The following is an 18,647-nucleotide window of genomic DNA, read 5'->3' on the forward strand; positions in this document are numbered from 1 at the left end:
CTCACGGCTTCTTCCCTGGGCAAGTGGAGCCCCTCTTCTCCCTTTCTCACGGCTGGCGCTGTAGCTCAGGACTCATGGGCAAGAGGCAGAAGACCTTGGGGGCCCCCGGGCAGAGAGGGGCTCGTCTGTGCCCAAGACCAGAGCTCAGGGGCCGAGCCCTGCCTTTGAGGGCACCTGCTTATGTCCCCAGCAGCTTCTCCGGCCCGGAGTGCGAGAGAGACTTTGCCTGAAACCCTTCAGAGCTGCTGCCAGCCAGTGTAGGCAGCACTGAGCCAGGTGGAGCAATGTGGAAGGCAGCTTCCCTGTGGCCAAGCGCTGCTGAGCTTTGGAGATGGGGGTTGGGTCTGGCCTCCTGCCCTGTGGGGTTTGGGCCCCTCCTGGCCTGCCCCAGAGCTTTCCATGCCAGGATGCCCCGTGACCTGCCTGCCTCTTGCTGCCTGCGGGGCGGTTGCCGGCGTCTGATCTGTCAAAAGCACACTTAAGGCAGAGGAGTCTGTGCAGCCGGGGAGAGAGGCTGCCTTTGAAAGCCTCCCGGCTCGATTTTCCGGAGGAAATTGGGGTCTGCGTTCCGCGTTTGTGGGAGAGCAGAGAGCTCTCTGCGGCTGCTTCTCGCTCAGCCTCCCTTTGAGGGGCAACGCTGCTCTTTCACAGCTTAACAAGATTCCCTCTCCAGCTTTCATCCGCGCTCACCCAGCCCCATTCTTTCATGTGGGTCTTGCGTGAGAGAGTCACCTGTGCTGGCCCCTTCGCCCCCCCCCCCAAATGCCAGAGCTGCTGCCGGACCTTTTGAGCCCCGAAGGCAGCTGGGTGGGTGAGGGTGGACTGGCTGGATCGCCTTGGGATCCCGCGGGGAGGGAATTGCGGATCCCCACCTTCGCCCCGAGCTCCGATCCTTGGTCTTGGGCTTGCCTGCCCTGGACCCTGACAGAGGCTCTGGCTGTGCAAAGGCCAGGGGGGAAACAGCTGGGCGGCGTTTGCAAATGCCCCTGGAAATAGGCGTAAAATTGTGTTCCTGGGCAGCTTCCAACATATATAAAAACACAATAAAACATCAAACATTAAAAAGCTTCCTGAGACAGGGCTGCCTTCAGATGATATATCCAGTAGTACCTCGGTTCTTGAATTTAATCAGTTCCGGGAGTCTGTTTGACTCCCAAAACTGTTTGAAGACCAAGACGAGGCTTCCGATTGGCTGCAGGAGCTTCCAGCACTCAATCGGAAGCCGTGGAAGCCACGTCGGACATTCAGCCTCTGGAAAACCTTTGCAAACTGGAACACTTACTTCCGGGTTTGTGGCGTTCGGTAGCCTATTTGTCCGACAACTAAGCCTTTCAGGAACCAAGGCACCACTGTAATTCCTCATCTCCTTGACATCTGACAGGAGGGCGTTCCACAGGGTGGGTGCCACCACCGAGAAGGCCCCTCTGCCTGGTTCCCTGCGGCCTCGCTTCTCGCAGGGAGGGAACCGCCAGAAGGCCCTCGGAGCTGGACCTCAGTGTCCGGGCTGAACGATGGGGGTGGAGGTGCTCCTTTAGGGATGCAGGGCCGAGGCCGTCAGCACCAACACTTTGGATTGGGTTAAAACGGGAAGAAAGAGGCCTCTGACTAAACACGATGAAGGACAGTGAGAGCTGTTTGACAGAGGAGCGGACTTCTTCTGAGTGTGATGGACTCTCCTTCCTGGGAGCTTTTTCAGCAGAGCTCGGGGGCTTTTGTGGAGATTCCTGCGTTGCCCCTTTGGGGTCTTTTCCAATTCTGTGGTTCTAGGATCCCCTTTCATGGGCTGGTGAGGAAGGCTTGGAGACCCCCAGAGACCCCCAAGCAGGCTGTGCTGGGCAGCATCCGTGGCTGCAGCCTCTCTGCTTCCCTCCACTAGGACCTGCCCCCCTCCCCAGCCCCCTAATGGCTTGTGGGGCCGCAGAGGCCTTGGATACGCCATGCATGATGGTTTTGCCATTAATCTTGGCACCGTGGGGCTTGCTGCCCTTCGACCACGGCAAATGATGGAGCCAACCGTTGCATGTACATTTGATATGCTGGTTGTGGCAAGAGTCCCTCGGGGGGGGGGGCGGGTTGCATTTGTGTCTCCTACCCCCCTGCTCTGCTCTCCCTCCGACTGCCACCCCCAACCTCAGCCGCGAAAGGGCAGATCAGCCGATTGGCGGGTGGTGCAAGGGGGGCTTCCGAGGGAGGGGTGGGCACAGCTGTTTGCAGAGAGCTGTTTGCAGAGAGCGTCCTGCCCCCGTGTGCCCCTCAAGGTTGGTGCCAGATCACAGAGCCAGGGCATCGCAGATCTGCAAGGGACCCCCAGGAGCCCCCTGACGCTCCTCAAGATGGGAGTGGCAGGACGCCTCTTTGGTGCTGAGCGTGGAAGGCCTTTCTGGGTCCCTCGCCACCCTGATGCCCGCGGTTCCCGGGGCATGGGAGCCCTGCAGTGTTGCAGCGCCTCCTCCCATCCTGTTCTGGCAGTGGCAAGCCAGAGGGCAGAGTGGTCATCATGGGAATGGAGGGGGGCAGAGACCAGGGTCCCCTTGCCCTCTGCGTCTCGAAGGGGCAGCTCTGCCTCTGCTCTCTCTTGGTGCCAGAGGGAGCTGGCCGCGTCCTGGGCAGAGGGGTGCAGAGGGAAGGTGCCAGTCTCTGCCAAGGGATTTGCAGCCCCAGCTGCTCATTGGGCAGACCTCCCCTCCAAGCACTGTCCTTTTTTTGCTGAGATGCGGGTCAGGCACATCTGCGGGAGGAAGGAAGGTGGGAACACCCAAAGTGTGCCGTGTTTGAGCACAGGATCCCTCTTTCCTCCTGGCGCTACCAGAAACTGAGGAATCAGTTGAGATCAAGCAAGAGCCTTTGCTGCACTCTTTCCGGTGGCTGATGAAAACGTTTAGACTAGCCTACCCAGTTGCTTGGTGGATGCGGGTGGCGCTGTGGGTTAAACCACAGAGCCTAGGACTTGCCGATCAGAAGGTCGGCAGCTCAAATCCCCGTGATGGGGTGAGCTCCCGTTGCTCGGTCCCTGCTCCTGCCAACCTAGCAGTTCAAAAGCATGTCAAAGTGCAAGTAGATAAATAGGTACCGCTCCTGCGGGAAGGTAAACGGCGTTTCCGTGCGCTGCTCTGGTTCGCTAGAAGCGGCTTAGTCCTGCTGGCCACATGACCCGGAAGCTGTACGCCGGCTCCCTCGGCCAATAAAGCGAGATGAGCGCCACAACCCCAGAGTCAGTCACGACTGGACCTAATGGTCAGGGGTCCCTTTACCTTTACCCAGTTGCTTAGAAAGTATTGTAAGTCTCTTTTAGTATTTTAACGTTGGTCTGTTTTAAAGTAGGGTTGTGATTCCACCCCCCTCAGTTTTACGGTTTTATCTTTTTGTAAAACCCTTTGAGGGTTTTCTAAAACAATCGAGCAATGTGTAAATTTTATGAAATAAATGAAAACCAGCATTCAGAAATATAGTTTCTGCTGTTTGTGGAGGGCAGAGCAGATCCGCCTCCCTCCTCCAGGACTCTGTCCAGTCCTCTTTTAAAGCCATCCCAGTCATCCTCCTGTGGGAGGGAGTTCCACGGGTTAACGATGTGCTGCGTGAGGAAGGCAGGAAGGGAAGCCTGCAAGCGCCTGGGTCCTGCCTTGGCTGCGCTCCTTGCCTCCCCCCACCCCAGGCAGCCGCTCCAGACCCCCCCCTTGCTGCTCCTCTTCTGCAAATCGCTTCCTTTTAGATGCCTCGCTTGGCTGGCATCTGGCAAAGATGCGTCTGCCTCTGGGGAAGAGCCTGCCAGATGCTGAATGGCAGCACCCAGGGACAGAGCCCCCTTGGAGCAGCGGGGTAGCGGGAGGCGGGGCCAGGGTGGGGCGGGGCCAGAGGCAGAAAGGGGCGGGGCCACGAGCACCCATTTTTGCCTCTGGGCAGCAGGAGTGTTCCTGCAGAGCTTCATGCAAGCCTCTTTCACCTAAAGCAATATGAGGACGGGATGCAGGCCAGGGCGGGGGGTGCGAGGGGAGAATCCTGAGGGCCAAGCAGCCCCCCCCCAAGGTTTGGACCCCCCCTGCCGGGTGGCATTTGAGCTCAGTTTTGCACAGAGCAGACCCACTGAAATTAATGGACATGGCTAGCTTAGGGGGCTGGGCTAGATAGATCAGGCTTCCTCAGCCTCGGCTTTCCAGATGTTTTGGGACTACAACTCCCATCATCCCTAGCTAACAGGACCAGTGGTCAGGGATGATGGGAATCATAGTCCCAAAACATCTGGAAGGCTGAGTTTGGGGGTGCCTGGGCTCGGTGATCCTCAGGGGTCCCTTCCAGCTCCACCATTCTGTGATTCCAGGAATAGGTCTTCTCTTGAGTAAAGCTGGGTGGCATTCCTCCCTGTGAGATTAGAAAGCAGGGAGAAATGCTTTCTCCTCTCCTCACCCTCTTCCGTGCCCTGGTACCCGCAGCCCCCAAACTGGGTCTGCTCCCGGGCTATTGCTGAGATAGGCTTTCTTGGAGGTGCCCCAACCCCTAGGGCACCAGGCTCACCCTTTCTGGGCAGGCAGGTTGCCCTGCACCTGGTAATTGGACGCAGGAGGCTCCTCTGCCTCCCTGGCGCTTGGCCTTGGCGCAGCGTAGCCCCTTTCGCGGGCGCACAGCCCCTGGTGCCTCCCCTGGCTGGCACAGCTTCCGTGGAGAGCTGGCTGCCTGCCAGGGATGTGCCTCGCTGCTTCCGGGCACTGCCTGTGGGGCTCAGATGCTGAATGGGGATCCCTTGCCAGCATGCGCTGCCTCCCCCCCCCCCGACTGCCCTTCTCCCCCCTCTTCCCCTCCAAGCTTTGGCTCTGAGCATCAGCACAAACACCAACCGACAACCTCGCCTGGCGAAGGCGAGAGGTGCCAAACTTAAGCGGGTGGCACCCGAGCCGCCTGCGCAGAGCAGAGCCTCAGCGCTCCTTGCCCTTGTGCAAATGGCATGGGCAGCTTTTTATCCCGGGGAGAAGCCCTGAGCCCCCCCGGCCTCCCCCCAGCTCCCCACAAGCTTTGGGTGGGGCGGCAGGAGGCAAGGAAAGAGGGGGTCCAGCTGCCCAAAGAGGAGCAGCCTTGGGGTGCTTCCTTTCCTCTCTGGGGGGCTGCTGCTTGCAACTGCCTTGTGGGGGGAGGGCTTGGAGCCGTCCTTGGAGCCGCTCGTGATTCTTCCGCGCCGGGTGGGAGGCAGCTGCCAGGGAAGGTGGGCTCCGCGTGCCGCGGGTGCCCGGCAACTGCCTGCCTGAAATAGGAGGTGCGGCAGCGGTAGCTTATTCCTGGCTGCCTGGCATTTCGCGCGGTGCCTCTGCAGCTGCCGCTTCGTTAGGCAGCCGATTCCTCCTTTGCAGATCTTCCCCACTCTTCTCCCCCATCTCTGCCCGGCCTATTTCTGGCTCTTCGCTTGCCCGCCCACCCCCTTGAGGCAGCGGCAGCTCCAGACCGGCCGTGAGGGCCTCCTTCACGCACTGGGATGTGGCAGGCGCTGGACTCATGCCAGTCACAGCGGAGGCAGAGAGGCTCCCGGCAGAGGAGCCAGAGGGTTGAGGCCTTGCCGGGGCTGTTGGAGTTTGGCAGCTGAGCCCACGGTGCCAAGCCCTGCCTGCGCCTCCGAGGAAGGGTGCCCACGTCTCTGGGAGCCCCGCAAGCCTGATGCCTGGCCGCTGGCTTCAAACGCACTGGAGCAGTTGGCATTCTTCGCTTTGAAGCCATCCCCACGTGAAGGGAAATAAATCGCCTCGCTCCACATGCGCCTGCTTGGCCGCTGCGCTTGGCAGGACTGGCACTGCCAGGTAATCCCCGTTCAGTGCAGGAAATCCATCTTTCTTTTTCCCCTTCTTTTTATATCAATTTTTATTAGTTTTTTAACATGCCATTTTCAACAGTAATTCAACATATTTTTATATCCTATTCAATTTTTTTGACTTCCATCAGTCCTGTCTGAAAATTTTCCAATCTAATCTCTTAGTATACATTTCTTATTTTCCCTGGTACATTTAAAACTCATAACCAATATCTTTGTTCTTTATCTACTTTGTAGCCCTTCATACATTCCTCCTTACAAAACTTATTGTAGTCCTACTAGCGTAATTTGTTGGTTACAATTGCTTTTCAAATAGTTCAAAGGAAATCCATCTTGTCAGCCTGGCAAGTGCCTGCCCTGTGGAACTCCCTGCCTCTTGATATGAGGCAAATGCCTTTCCCGTCCTCTGCAAAGCATTCCTGACCCAGATGCAGGCAAAGTTGATGGGAGTTTAAACCTGTTTCAGTCTTGCAACTTTCCCTGTGCTTGGTTGTAATTTTTTTTCATAGTAATTTTATTGCTTTATCGTTTTGTAAACTGCTTTGAGTTTGTTTTTAAAATACCGTATTTTTCGCTCTATAGGACACACTTTTTCCCCTTCAAAAATGAAGGGGAAATGTGTGTGCGTCCTATGGAGCGAAGATGCCATAGCCCCGCGACCCTCTCCCAGCTGGAGAGGTGACGCGCGGCTATGGCAGGAACCTCTACAGCCGCGTGTCACCTCCCCAGCCGGGAGAGCGCGCGCGGGGCTAAAGAAGCCATAGCCCCGCGACCCTCTCCCGGCTGGAGCCTCTCCGCTGCGCCTTTCCGCTGCTCCCTGACCTGCTCTTTGTGGCTGGTGGTGGGCTTCCCCCCGCCAGCCCCAAAGAGCAGGTCGAAAGGAACCTGCAGCCTGGAGAGCGAGAGGGGTCAGTGCACACCGACCCCTCTCGCTCTCCAGGCTTCCAAGGTAGCCGCCTGAACGCACCTTAAACGGCACCTTGTTTTAGAGCGGGAAAACAAGAGGAGGAAAGTTCTCCCCCTCTCTGTGCAGCGCCTCCTGCCGCTTCGCTGAAGGGGCGCTGGGCAGAGAGGGGGAGATTTTTTTTTCTTGTTCTCCCCCCTCTAAAACAAGGTGCGTCCTATTGTCCGGTGCGTCCTATGGTGCGAAAAATACGGTAATAATCACACGGTGTATAAATTTTAGGGGGGGGGAATACATAAATTAAAATGAGCAGGTGAGGATTTTTCTGCACCCCACCTCCCAAGGGGGAAACAGCAGCAAAAAAAGAGGGAAGCGCCAGAACCCCCCCCCTGCTTCCCCCCTCTCTGTCCTGCATGCAGGGGATGCCGGGGGGGGGGGGCTCTGCAGAGTGAACAGAAATCCTGGGGTCTTTCAGCCACAGGTCTCCTCCCCCCCCCCGTTGGGGTCCCCATGCTCCTAGGAGAATGGGGACACGGATGAAAGGAAGTCCTTCTTCATGCAGCTCATACTCCCTCCCACAGCAGGCAGGCATGGAAGCAGAGGCTGTTAGACCTTTAAAATACATCACTTGAGTTCCTTCGAAAGTTCCCCTCTTCCCTCAGATAGAAAAACATTATGCATTTGGCAAGTTATAAAAAAAAAGTTTACTTACAAATTCACCAAAAGTCAGATTCATGTGTTATTCCATTCAGCATTTAGAAAAAAATGCAGAGGCAGTAAGACTTGGCTTAGTTTGATCCCGACTTTTTTTTTTTAAGAGGTAATTTAATTATTGTTTGATTTTATACCAATGTTACGTATTTGATGTTAGCCGCCCTGAGCCCAGTCTCGGCCGGAGAGGGCGGGATACAAATAAAAGATGATGATGATGATTTCAACGTGGTGAAAGTTCCTAAATCGTTGGTATAGGAGCTCAAGGATGGCTACAGAGCCCAGAGCCCCTCCATAAGCTCAGCACCCGAAGGCCCACCTCGCAGGGAGGGAGGGGGTGGCAAGGCCTGGTCTCTGCAGAGTGAATCAGTTGGCATGGTAGAGATTGGGTTCGGGTCGAGGGGTTTTCTCCCGCTCCAGAGGGGAGATCCTGTACCAGTGGGTCCAAATTGTAAAGACTAAACATTAGGAAGAACAGTGAAATAGCTGTCCTTCAAAGAAGGCGGACTCTGTTTCGTCAGAGGTTTTTAATCAGAGGTGGGGTGTCCGTCTGTCATGGATTCTTGATCTGTCATTCCTGCGTTGCATCGGGTTGGGATAGATGGCTGCTGGGTGTCCCCTCCAATTCTGTGATTCCAGCTCCCGCCACTCACACCTTTTCCTCCTCTTTCTCTTGCAGCAACATCGCCGAAGCCTTGGTCAGCAAGGGCCTGGCCTCCGTCATCCGCTACCGACAGGACGATGACCAGCGGTCCTCGCACTACGATGAGCTGCTGGCGGCTGAGGCTCGGTGAGTGGGGGGGGGGCAGGAGAGAAGGGGGCCGAGGAGCGATGGGGGGGGGCAAGGCAGTGCCTGGAAAGGGCTGGGGGTGAGAGAGAGGGCAAATCCCCTTTCGGTGCCCTTTCAGGACTGCCAGGCAATGGGCCTCTTCCGTGGCGGGGGGTGGAGGGAGATGGGACAAGGAATGTGGAGGCCCGGGAGTCAGGGGGTCTTTCACCCGCTTCCCAGGGTGGCAGGGAGCCCCTTTGGGCTCTGATCCATGCCCAGGCGGTTGCCAGCTGCTGGCGAGGGGCCACACTCCCTGCTTCCCAGGGACAGGCTGTTCCGGCCACCAGCTGTGCTGCAGGTCCCTTGGAGGCCTGAGGGCGAATTCTGCCGCTCTTGGGAGGCCGAGGAGCAAAGGTCCCCTTTGCAGAGGCTCCCCCACGTTGCTCCTTGGGGCAGGCCAGCTGGGGAGGCCCCGAGCCGTGGGGCTAGCTTGGTTGGGGTGTGGGCGTGTGGTGCAGCCCAGCGCCAGGAAATCTGTTCCGCTGCATGAGCATTTATTTTTATGCCACCTGTTGGCCGCTCAGTCTCTTCTTAGCATGGCGAAGAGGAGACTGAGAGGAGATCGGATTAGCTATCGTCCAGTATCTCAAAGGCTGCCCCATGAAAGAGGGAACAAGCTTGTTCCCATGGCTTCCTGGGATAGGAGATTCTAGCAGTCTCCCTCGGAAGGGGGTTAGGCATTGAGATTCCTGCATTGAAGGGGGTCAGGCTGGATGACCCCCAGGGTCCCTTCCAGCTCTACAATCCTTGGATCCTATGATTCTGTAATACAAGGCAATGAAAATCCTCTGCCGGGGGCCTCTGCTGCCATCCTGAGCCCCCCTCTGCCTGCCAGCTCCTGGGAGCTGTTGGCCAAGAATGGCGGGTGTCCATAGAGGGGGCCTCCTTGAACCAAGCGCTCCTTGCCGGCCGCTCACGTCGCATGGACACAGAAGGAGAGAGGCTGCAGGATCAGGCCAGTGGCTAGTTATGGAAGAAACCCAAGCAGGACTTGAACCCAAGAGCCCTCTTCTGTCCCATGGGGCAGGAGGATCGACTGGCTGCAACTGTGGAGGGTAGAGCAGAGCCCTCTCCTGTGGGGCAGCAGGAGAAGGACCCCTTGGCTTTTCCTGGGAGAGGGGTGGGTAGGTGGGTGGCATCGCAGGCTGGACTAGGGGTGAGTCCCCTCACCAGCCTGGCAAGGTTTCTCAGTTGTAGCTGCTGTGCCTTTCTTGGGGGGGGGGGGCGAGATTGGACCCTCCGTAGCCCCTTGCCCGCCTCTGCCGGAGAGCCCCTTCTTGCAGCCAGCAGCATGGCAAGTCCTTGTCAAGTGACGCAGAGGGGGCCGTGAATCTCTCCCCGCCTCCCCCCCACCCAGCCCTTATTAAGAGTCTGTCGGCCACCAATTAGCCGAGCCTTTTCGTTGACAGCTGGGCTGAAAACTTGCAAGCCTGCAGCAGAGAAGCGGGCGCCTCAGCCGAGCACGGAAAAGAGCAAAGGCGGCAAAGCGGCACGGCTGGCGCCGGGGAGCGGGTGGGACCGCGAAGCCAATTACCAGGCCGGCACCACACAGCGTGCGTCCAGCCCTGACGGATGTTCCTCCCGCAGGGGGAGGGCAGGGGAGCAGGAGAGAGCGGAGCCCCCTTGCCAGCCAGCCAGCCGCGAGGGGGGGGGAGGAGCCCAGCTGCTGAGCAGCCAGGGCGGGGCCAGGCGAGGGGCAGGATGAGGCCCCCTTGGCTCCTCTGTGGGCCAGGCTGCCAGCCTGATGCAGGAAGGCAAAAGCACTTGCTCAGCGTTTTGGAGTTTGGCCTTCCTGTGGCCAGAGCGGCGTTAGGCCTCCTGGTGCCAACGTGATGCCCCTCTAGTCCAGCCTCCTATTCTCCCAGTGGGCAGCCATCTTCCCATTATGGCAAGGGTGCTCAAATTTGATGAAGTGAACATGTGTAAGGGCTGACCAAGATGGTTGAGCTTTTTTTAGGATTTCATTTTTTTTAGGATTAGAGCTTTTTTTTAGGATTTTGCCCAGAACAATACTGCCACAAGGGCCAGATTAAATAATAATAATGAGGATGAAGGTAGTAGTAGTAGTAGTAGTAGTAGTAGTAGTAATAATAATAATAATAATAATAATAATAATAATAGTTTATTTTTACCCCGCCCATCTGGCTGGGTTTCCCTAGCCATTCTGGGTGGCTTCCAACAAAATATTAAAATACAATAGTCCGTCAAACAGTAATAGCTTCCCTAAACAGGACTATCTTCAGATGTCTTCTAAATGTTTGGTAGTTGTTTATTTCCTTGACATCTGGTGGGAAGGCGTTCCACAGGGCAGGTGCCACCACCGAGAAGGCCCTCTGTCTGGTTCCCTGTAACTTGGCTTCTCGCAGGGAGGGAACCGCCAGAAGGCCCTTGGCGCTGGACCTTAGTTTCCGGGCTGAACAATGGGGGTGGAGATACTCCTTCGGGTATACTGGACCGAGGCCGTTTAGGGCTTGAAAGGTCAGCACTGACACTTTGAATTGTGCTCGGAAACGTACGGATTAGACCCCGGAAATGGACTTTGGACACGCCTGCATTATGGGAAACCTGCAAGCATTATCTGAGCACAAGAGCAGCTCTCCCCTCCTGCCGTTTTCAGCACCGAATCCTAAGAGCCGCACTTTGCGCCTGAGCATTGTGAATGAGCAAGTTTTTGGACCTCAGTCAGAGCGTGAGAAGAGCGCATGGGTCTCGGGCAACTGGGAAGGTCGGTGGAAGGTTTGCCCTGGTCGCTCGGCCGCCCGCTCTCTGCGCCCCACCCCAGGGCTCTGTCCTGCTGCCCCCACAGACCTCGTGCGCCTTCCCTTCCTCCTGGCAGAGGAAGACGGCCACAGAGCAGAGCAGCCCAGGATGCGAGCGATGCGATTGGCACGAAAGCTGCCCAAATGAGCTCAGCGTTGGCTGCGGCCGGCCTCTGCTGGGCTTCCGGGCTGAGGAGGGAGCGAGCTGTTCCTGTGCTTGGATCCTGCATGCAGGCTTCTTCCATCGGGGCTCCTGGCTGGCCGCTGCGAGAAGAGGGCCCCTCAGGCCTCATCCTGCTGCAGCTGGATGCCCTTAACTGTCACCTTGCCTCTCTCCCCCTTCAGCTGAGATGACGTCCTCTGCTGCCCCTTCTTAAGTGCGTTTTCTTGTCCAGTATTCCAAAAGACGGGGAGGCCGGCCAGCACGAGTGCCCTCCCTCCCCAAACCCAGCATTGTGCCGGCTGGCTTCCTGCGAGCAGCCGGCTGCCGGTGCCCCATTTAACCACGGCCGGATTCAGCAGGCCGTCCGGCCAGCCCTTCGCAACAGAGCAGCCTGCTCAATGACTCCTCCACAAAGGCCCGGCGGGGTCCCTGGCGCTCCCGCCGGAGTGTTTTGTGTGCCTCGGCTCGGCTGAACAAACGGCAGGCCCCGGCACGGGAGCAGCCATTGAGCGGGCCCAGCGGGGGCCGAGGGAGAGCCGGGCTCGGAGAATTGCGGAGCTGGAAGGGGACACGGGGGTCATCTAGTCCAGCCCCCTGCAAGGCGGGAATCGGAGCGGAAGAATCCCTTGACAGAGGGCCGCTTGACCTTTGCCGAAGGAGGCCGTAGAATCTTGGGTTTGTATGCTTCGAAGGGACCCCCGAAGGTCATCCAGCCCAACCCCCACAATGCAGGAATCACAGCGGAATAATTCGCAAGAGGGGGCCACCTGCCCTCTGCTTAAAGCCCTCCAAGGATGGAGAGTCATTCGCCCTGCAAGGGAGTCCTTTTGTCCAAACAGCTCTTCCCACCAGAACGGTCTTCCTTTTAGAGGACCCCAAGGTGCAGCAGAGAGCAAGGAGGACGGAGGGGATTGTGTGTGTGTCTGTTTCTGGGGGGGGGAGGGGGCCCTGCTCGTCTCAGAGCCTGATGGCGCCTTTCAGATTGCAAGCAGGCAGGCGGCGGCGGCAGCAGCTCCTCTGCTTCAGGGAGGCTTGATAGGAAGAGGGAAATGCAATTAAAAGGAAAAGGTTAGCAGCTGGCCGTGATTGTGGAGAAGCTGTGGGAGGAACAGCCTGCCTGCAAATTGGAAATCCCTCTGCTCGCTCTCCCCCCCCCCCATTAGATTCCTGAGATGATGCTCCTGCAAGAGAGGGGAGAGCTCTTTTAGGAGAAGTGGGGAGTCCTTGTGGGGCAGGGGAGCTGCAGGCGGAAGGTGCAGCAAGGCGGGGAGGGGGGGCAGATGTTTCTCTCTCTGCCTCGTCACACCAGGACTCGTGGACGTCCCAGGAAGCCAAACGTGGGGCCGTTTGGGGCAGGTCGAAGGAGGTGCAGAGGCAGGGACGGCCACCAACTGGGGTGGCTACAGAAGAGGAGGAAGCAAATTCACAGAGGAGGAGAGGGCTCTGGGAGCCACTAGACATCCTGGGTCCTAAGGAAGTCAGATCATCCTCCACCAGGGCCAGGGCCTTCTCAGCGGTGGCTCCAACCTGGTGGAACACTCTGTCCCATGAGACCAGGGCCCTGCAGGATTTAACCTCCTTCCGCAGGGCCTGTAAGACAGAGCTATTCCGCCTGGCTTTCAGTTTGAACTTAGCCTGATCTTTTATTCCCCTTCCTCCCCTCCCCTCTCCTTTTTATGAATATCACCCGCTCTGGGATCCCACAGCTCATTCTCGCCTGGTCTCCTCGCTGGCCCAAATAGGACTAACTTAGCCAACTAGCCCTGGGGATCATCTCATGTTTATTGGATGGATTTCCCCCCTAAACTGATTTTTTATTTTTTTGTTATTCACGTTTCATATTTTATGCTGGTTTTTTTGTAGCATCAATTAAAGTGTTTTAAATTTGTTGTTAGCCGCCCTGAGCCTGGCTTTCCTGAACCGGGAAGGGTGGGGTATAAATAAAAATTTATTATTATTTATTATAGTCAGGGTTGCTGTGCTCTGCCCCCCCCCCCGTCATTTTCTGGAAACCACAGGAGGAAGGGGGGGGGGGAGAGGGCTGCTCCTGTGGTCGGATCCTGCTTGCTGGTCTTGCAGAGGCAATTGCTGAGCGCAGGGCGCTGGACTGACTGGGCCCCTGAATGCAGGAATCTGAGCCAGAGCATCCCTGAGAGGTGGCCATCCGACCGCTGCTTAAAAACCTCCAAGGAAGGTTTCTCAAATCCCTCCTGGCAGTGGGTGAGGGGTTGGGCTCTGATGCCCAGAGTTGGGGTGGTCTTTTGGAGGTGGGGTGGTCTTTTGCCTGGGGCCAGGGCTGGGGCGCCCCATGTTCCTGCAAAGTTGCAGGAGACGACGCATCATTTTAGAGAGAAACCTGGTTTCCCTGAGAACTGAGCTGTTCGTGGCATGTTTTTCATTTCAGTCTTTTGTGCCATTAAGGCCAGGAGGAATTTCTGGCTGCTTTTGAGTCTCCCTGCTCTGGGCACGGAGGGAAAAGCCCTTTGAGGGAGAGCCAGGCTTCTGGGCCCAGGGCTGCTTCTCGGGGTCGACAAGCCCCTCGGAAGCAGAAGGGGGCTCCTTCTGGCCTGCCCCTCCGCCTCCTTTGACCCTCTGATTGCTTCCCCCCAAAAAACAGGGCGATAAAGAACGGGAAAGGACTGCACAGCAAGAAGGAGGTCCCGATCCACCGGGTGGCCGACATCTCTGGGGTAAGGAAGGCAGAGAAGCAGATCCCAGCAGTGTCCTTGCCTGCTTGTTGTTGTTGTTTAAAAAAGAAGGGCAATGTGTAGAATTGTAGAGCTGGAAGGGGCCACGAAGGCCATCTAGTCCAACCCGCTGCAATGCGGGAATCTTTTTGCCCACGACCCTGAGATTGAGAGTCTCCTGCTTTCCTGACTGAGCTCCCACTTAGAAACTCTGCCTGAGTAGAGAGGAGGGAGAGGCCTAGGTTTTCCGCTGGGATCTCCAGAGTCCCGTTCTCAGCCCTCCAGGTGAAAGCTTTGAAAAGGTGCTTGGTCTTGGCCTGGAAGCGGGCGCCTGCCTCCCTCCCTGCCTCCCTTCCCAGGCCGGCAGCTTCCAAGGAGCTTCATGGATGCAGCTTAGCCAAAGGCAAGTCTGAGGGTCGCCACTGGGAGGTGTTTGTTCTTCTTCTTCTCTCTCCCCTTCTCCCCACGTGCCCAGCGCCTGTCTCCAGAATCTCCTGAGGGGTCAGGCCGTTTCCCAGGCCCATTCCCCCCTCCAAGCAAAGACCCCCAAAGTGAAACTCAGCAGCCCTGCTTGGTTCTGAAAGAGAAATGGAAAGGGTGGTGTGTGTGTGTGTGTGTGTGTGTGTGTGTGTAGAGCAGGGGTCAGCAAACTTTTTCAGCAGGGGGCCGGCCCACCGGCCCTCAGACCTTGTGGGGGGCCGGACTATATTTTGGGAGGAAAAAAGAACGAATTCCTATGCCCCACAAATAACCCAGAGATGCTTTTTAAATAAAAGGACACATTCTACTCGTGTAAAAACACGCTGATTCCCGGACCGTCCACAGGCCAGATTTAGAAGGCGATTGGGCCACATTCGGCCCCCGGGCTTTAGGTTGCCTACCCGTGGTGGGGAGAGAGAGAGAGAAAGAGAGAGATGCATGCTGGGACAGCGATAGGCTTTTCATCAGCCATCATGCTGACGCCACCAGGAGGGAAGCCTCCTCAGCACCCGTTGTCCCCCCTGACTGAGAAGACAGGAAAAGTTCTCCACGCAGCTGCAAATTCAGCACCTCAGGAGCAAAACTGCCCTTCCAGATCCAGCCAGCACTCCGTGGGGACAGTTGCGTTGCTTCTGGAATTGGGCTGCCGAGATCAGCATCCTTGCGGGGAGCTGGACACCCTGGCGATAGGGGGGCCTGGTTGCCGCAGCGTCCTTGGAAGTTTCGCAGTGCTCTCTGCAAGCAGCCTTGCCACAGGCTCCCGAGAAAGCCGAGGAAAGAGAGGAAGAGAGCCTCTTGCGGGTCAGGAATGGGCAACGCTTCTTTGCATGTATGTGGCAACGGCCGCACAGATGTTATTATCCCAGAGATGGAAGGAAGAAACATTCCCAACCAGGGAAGAACGGCAAACCAAGTTGATGGACTCCGCCGAAATGGCCAAATCAACTGGGAAGCTCAGGGACCAAGAAGACAAGAACATTAAAAAGAGAATGGGGGAAAATTATAATTAGGAGACCATTGTAAGCAGATGGAAAAATTATAATTAGGAGACCATTGTAAGCAGGATTTTAATCACACTTGTAAAGTGACAAAAACTATGGACAATTTAGATGGATAAGAAACGGGGATAAGGGATTGATATGCAGTTGTAATTATTGACATGAGGACCCCTGGATGGAGGGGGGGAGTCTTGTGATTCAGAGCAATTTCTTCATATGGATTTTTAATTGACTTTGTTGTAAGTTTATATTTTCTAAAATCAAATTAAAATCATTTTAGAAAAGGAATGGGCAAAGCTTCCAGGAGCAGACAGCGGGAATAACTGGACGGTTCTCCAAAGGGAGAGGAGTGGGAAGTGGGGGCCGCCAAGGACTGCCGTTGGACCCTGAGCTTGTCCCTGCAGGATCCAGAGTGAGGAGCAGGGAGGTGACCAGGTTTGCTGATGACAGCGGATCGTTCCGGGTTGTTGGAACAAAAAGAGATTGCCAAGAGCTGCCAAGAGGACCTTTCCAAACAGAGTGGATGGGCAGTAAATCCTTGTGAAGTGATGCGTGTTGGAGCAAAAATATATATCTTAATTTCACATATACGCTCGGTGGCACTGACACACCAGGGGCGACACCTGGCGACTGCAGCAGATAGCTCCGTGAAGGTGCTGCAGTTGGGAAAAGGCAAATTCCACGCTGGGGAGCATCAGGAAGAGAACTGAAAATAAAAAAATATAATGGCACCGTTAGAAAAGGCTCTGGAATCCCATGCCGGTTGACTCGCCTTGAAAGGACTATTGCTGAGTTGGAAAAGATTCACGAAAGAACACCCAAATTGATTGGGGTGGGGGGTGGGGGTGGGACTGCCCTGTGAAGAAAGGTCCCAGGGTTTGGGACTTTGCAGTTTAGAGAAGAGACGTGATAGAAACTGCCTGGCCTGGAGAAAGTGGAGAGAGAAAAGGGTTTCCTTCCTCTCTCATAGCCCTGGGACTCATAGACGTCCAACGAAGCTGGATTCAAGACAGAGAAAAGAAAGAACTTCTTTCTGCAGTGCAGAGTTAACCTGTGGAACTCCTTCCCACAAGAGGCAGGGATGGCGACCAGCTTGGATGGCTCTAAAAGAGAATCAGACAATTTAGTGGAGAAGGAGAGGGCCACCGATGGCTGCCAGCCAGGGTTGCTAGAGAGATTATTCCTCTGAATCCCAGCGGCTGAGAATCACAGGTGGGCAGAACGGGCACCTGGCTGGCGACTGTGAGAACAGGATGGTGGACGAGACGGGCCCTGGGCCTGATCCAGCAGCCCTGCCTTATCTCCTTCTCACCGGCGCAGGGAGCTGGTCTTGTTTCGCCTTTTGCTTTCTGTGCCAGGCGTGCCCTCGCTTGCAGCTGCAGATGGTGCCGCCCGGGCCAAGACGCTCCTGCCTCTGCCGCCGGTTACCTCGGCGGCTCTGAGCCTTTGCCAGGCAGGATCCCTGGCAGCCCCACCTCCTCCCAGGCCCTTGGGGAAGGTGACCGGCGGGCAGGTGACTGGAGGAATGAGCCGAAAGGGTGGGCAGCCCTCCTCTCTGGGCCCCGTGCCCTCCGCTGAAAGGATTCTCTGAGCGGAGCCTGCCAGGCCGCAGAGCTGGCGACGGAGCTGCGGAAGCCGCCTCTGCCCCCCCCTCTGCCCCCCTCCTGGTCTCCTGCGCCTCCTCATTAAGGCACCTTGATTGCATTTGAGCAGCTTGGCTGTGCAGATGAGGCGGCTGCGGCTAAGCGGTTCGAAACCTGCGCGGCGGGCAAGTGATCTAATTCCGGCCAGTGCCTGGAGGCATCTGATTAAATGCGCCGCGTTGTCACCTGACGCCGCCTTGCAGCTGAGCACGTTTGCGCCGCCTGCCAGGAAGAGAGAAAGAGAGAGGGGGCCTCTGAGCCCTATCAATGCCACTGCCCCCCCCAAATCAGGGGCCGAGCCCCCGAGGCTTGCAAGAGAAACCCTGGACTGCTATCCTTCACCTTCTCCTTCCGCTGCCTGTCGTGGCTGATCCCTCTCCCCTCCAAGGCATGTAATCCTGCTCAGGAGTAATTTACTAAATAATTTAAGTCATGTAAGACAAATCTGCGTCCGCTTCCCTTCCCGCTTCCAGCGCTGCGTCCCATTATGGGGCTTGCGAGAGCCACAATCGCGGAGTGACGGGGTTGGGGGGGGCGAGCTCGTTCTCCGCACCCGCCTGGCTGTCCTTCCACAAAGTCCTTGCATAATTTTGCATAATTGGCAACGCTTCACATAAAAGTAGAGTTATGATTCTATTTTTCTCCATTCTATTTATGCATAATTTCCTTTCCATTCAGAGATAATTAACGCTGGGGAGGTTTTGAAATAATAGCAGCTGTCCCCGGCTTTTCTCCGTCTTGCTCTCTCCTTCTCGGCCGGGAATCTGTGTCGAAGAATCACAGGGCTGGTACCCCAGGGGTCATCTAGTCCAACCCCCGGCAGTGCAGGAATCTCACCTACAGCATCCATGACGGACGGCCACCCAACCTCTGCTTGAAAACCTGCAAGGAAGGAGAGTCTGCCAGCTCCGTTCTACTGTCAAAGAGATATAAACCGTCAGAAAGTTCTTCCTGATATTTCGTCTGAAGCTCCTTTCTTGCCATTTGAGTCCACAGGTTAGGGCCCTGCCCTCCAGAGCAGGAAAAAATTAATGTGCTCCATTTTCCATGTGGCAGCCTTTAAGCTATCTGGTGATGGTATCAGAGCTCTTACTAGCCTCTCCTTATCCAGGCTAAACAAGCCCAGCTCCTTCGACCGTTCCTCATCAGGCCTGGTTTCCAGAACATGCATCCTCTGCTTTGCCCCCCCTCTGCCCACCTCCCAGCTTGTCCATATAGCCCAGGGGTCGGCAAGGTTTATCTTGCCTGGGCTGGATTGGTCCCGCGGAGATCCCTCTGTGGGCTAGATCATGCACCCCTTCACAATTTTTGGCTTCTGTGCGTGTGTGACCATGATTTTTGGGGCCTCTGCCTGCCCAAACACGAAGGGCTTTGCTGAAGGGGCGCTGCGCAGCTCTCCCTCTCCCACATTGCCTGCGCCTTCAGTGAAGGCAACCCGAAGCCTCCGGAGTGCAGGGGGAGTTCCTGCTGCGCTCCGAAGGCTTCGGGTTCCTTTCGCTGAAAGGAGAGGCGAAAGGAAAGGCTTCCGCGAAGGGAGCAGCCTTCCCGCTGCTCCCCGAGCTTGTGGGGCTGGCAGTGGGGGGAAGCCTGGCTTTCCTCCACCCCCAGCCCCAGCCCTAGCCCCAAAGAGCAGGTCGGGGCTGGCGGGGGAAGCCCGGCCCCCCCCCCCAGCCCCAGGGACTACA

General features: G+C 56.6%; 1 protein-coding gene across 1 annotated transcript in view; it reads left to right on the forward strand.

Annotated features, from left to right (window-relative positions):
• SND1 (staphylococcal nuclease and tudor domain containing 1) overlaps positions 1-18,647 on the forward strand; it is a 222,995-nt gene that overhangs the window by 108,556 nt on the left and 95,792 nt on the right. Inside the window, exons 13-14 of the mRNA XM_083461073.1 lie at positions 8,083-8,193; positions 13,772-13,844. Of these exons, the coding sequence (XP_083317199.1) occupies positions 8,083-8,193; positions 13,772-13,844 (184 nt within the window). The remainder of the gene's footprint in view (positions 1-8,082; positions 8,194-13,771; positions 13,845-18,647) is intronic.

Source organism: Podarcis liolepis, assembly GCF_965112155.1.
Source record: "Podarcis liolepis genome assembly, chromosome: 10".
Taxonomy (NCBI): Eukaryota; Metazoa; Chordata; class Lepidosauria; order Squamata; family Lacertidae; genus Podarcis; species Podarcis liolepis.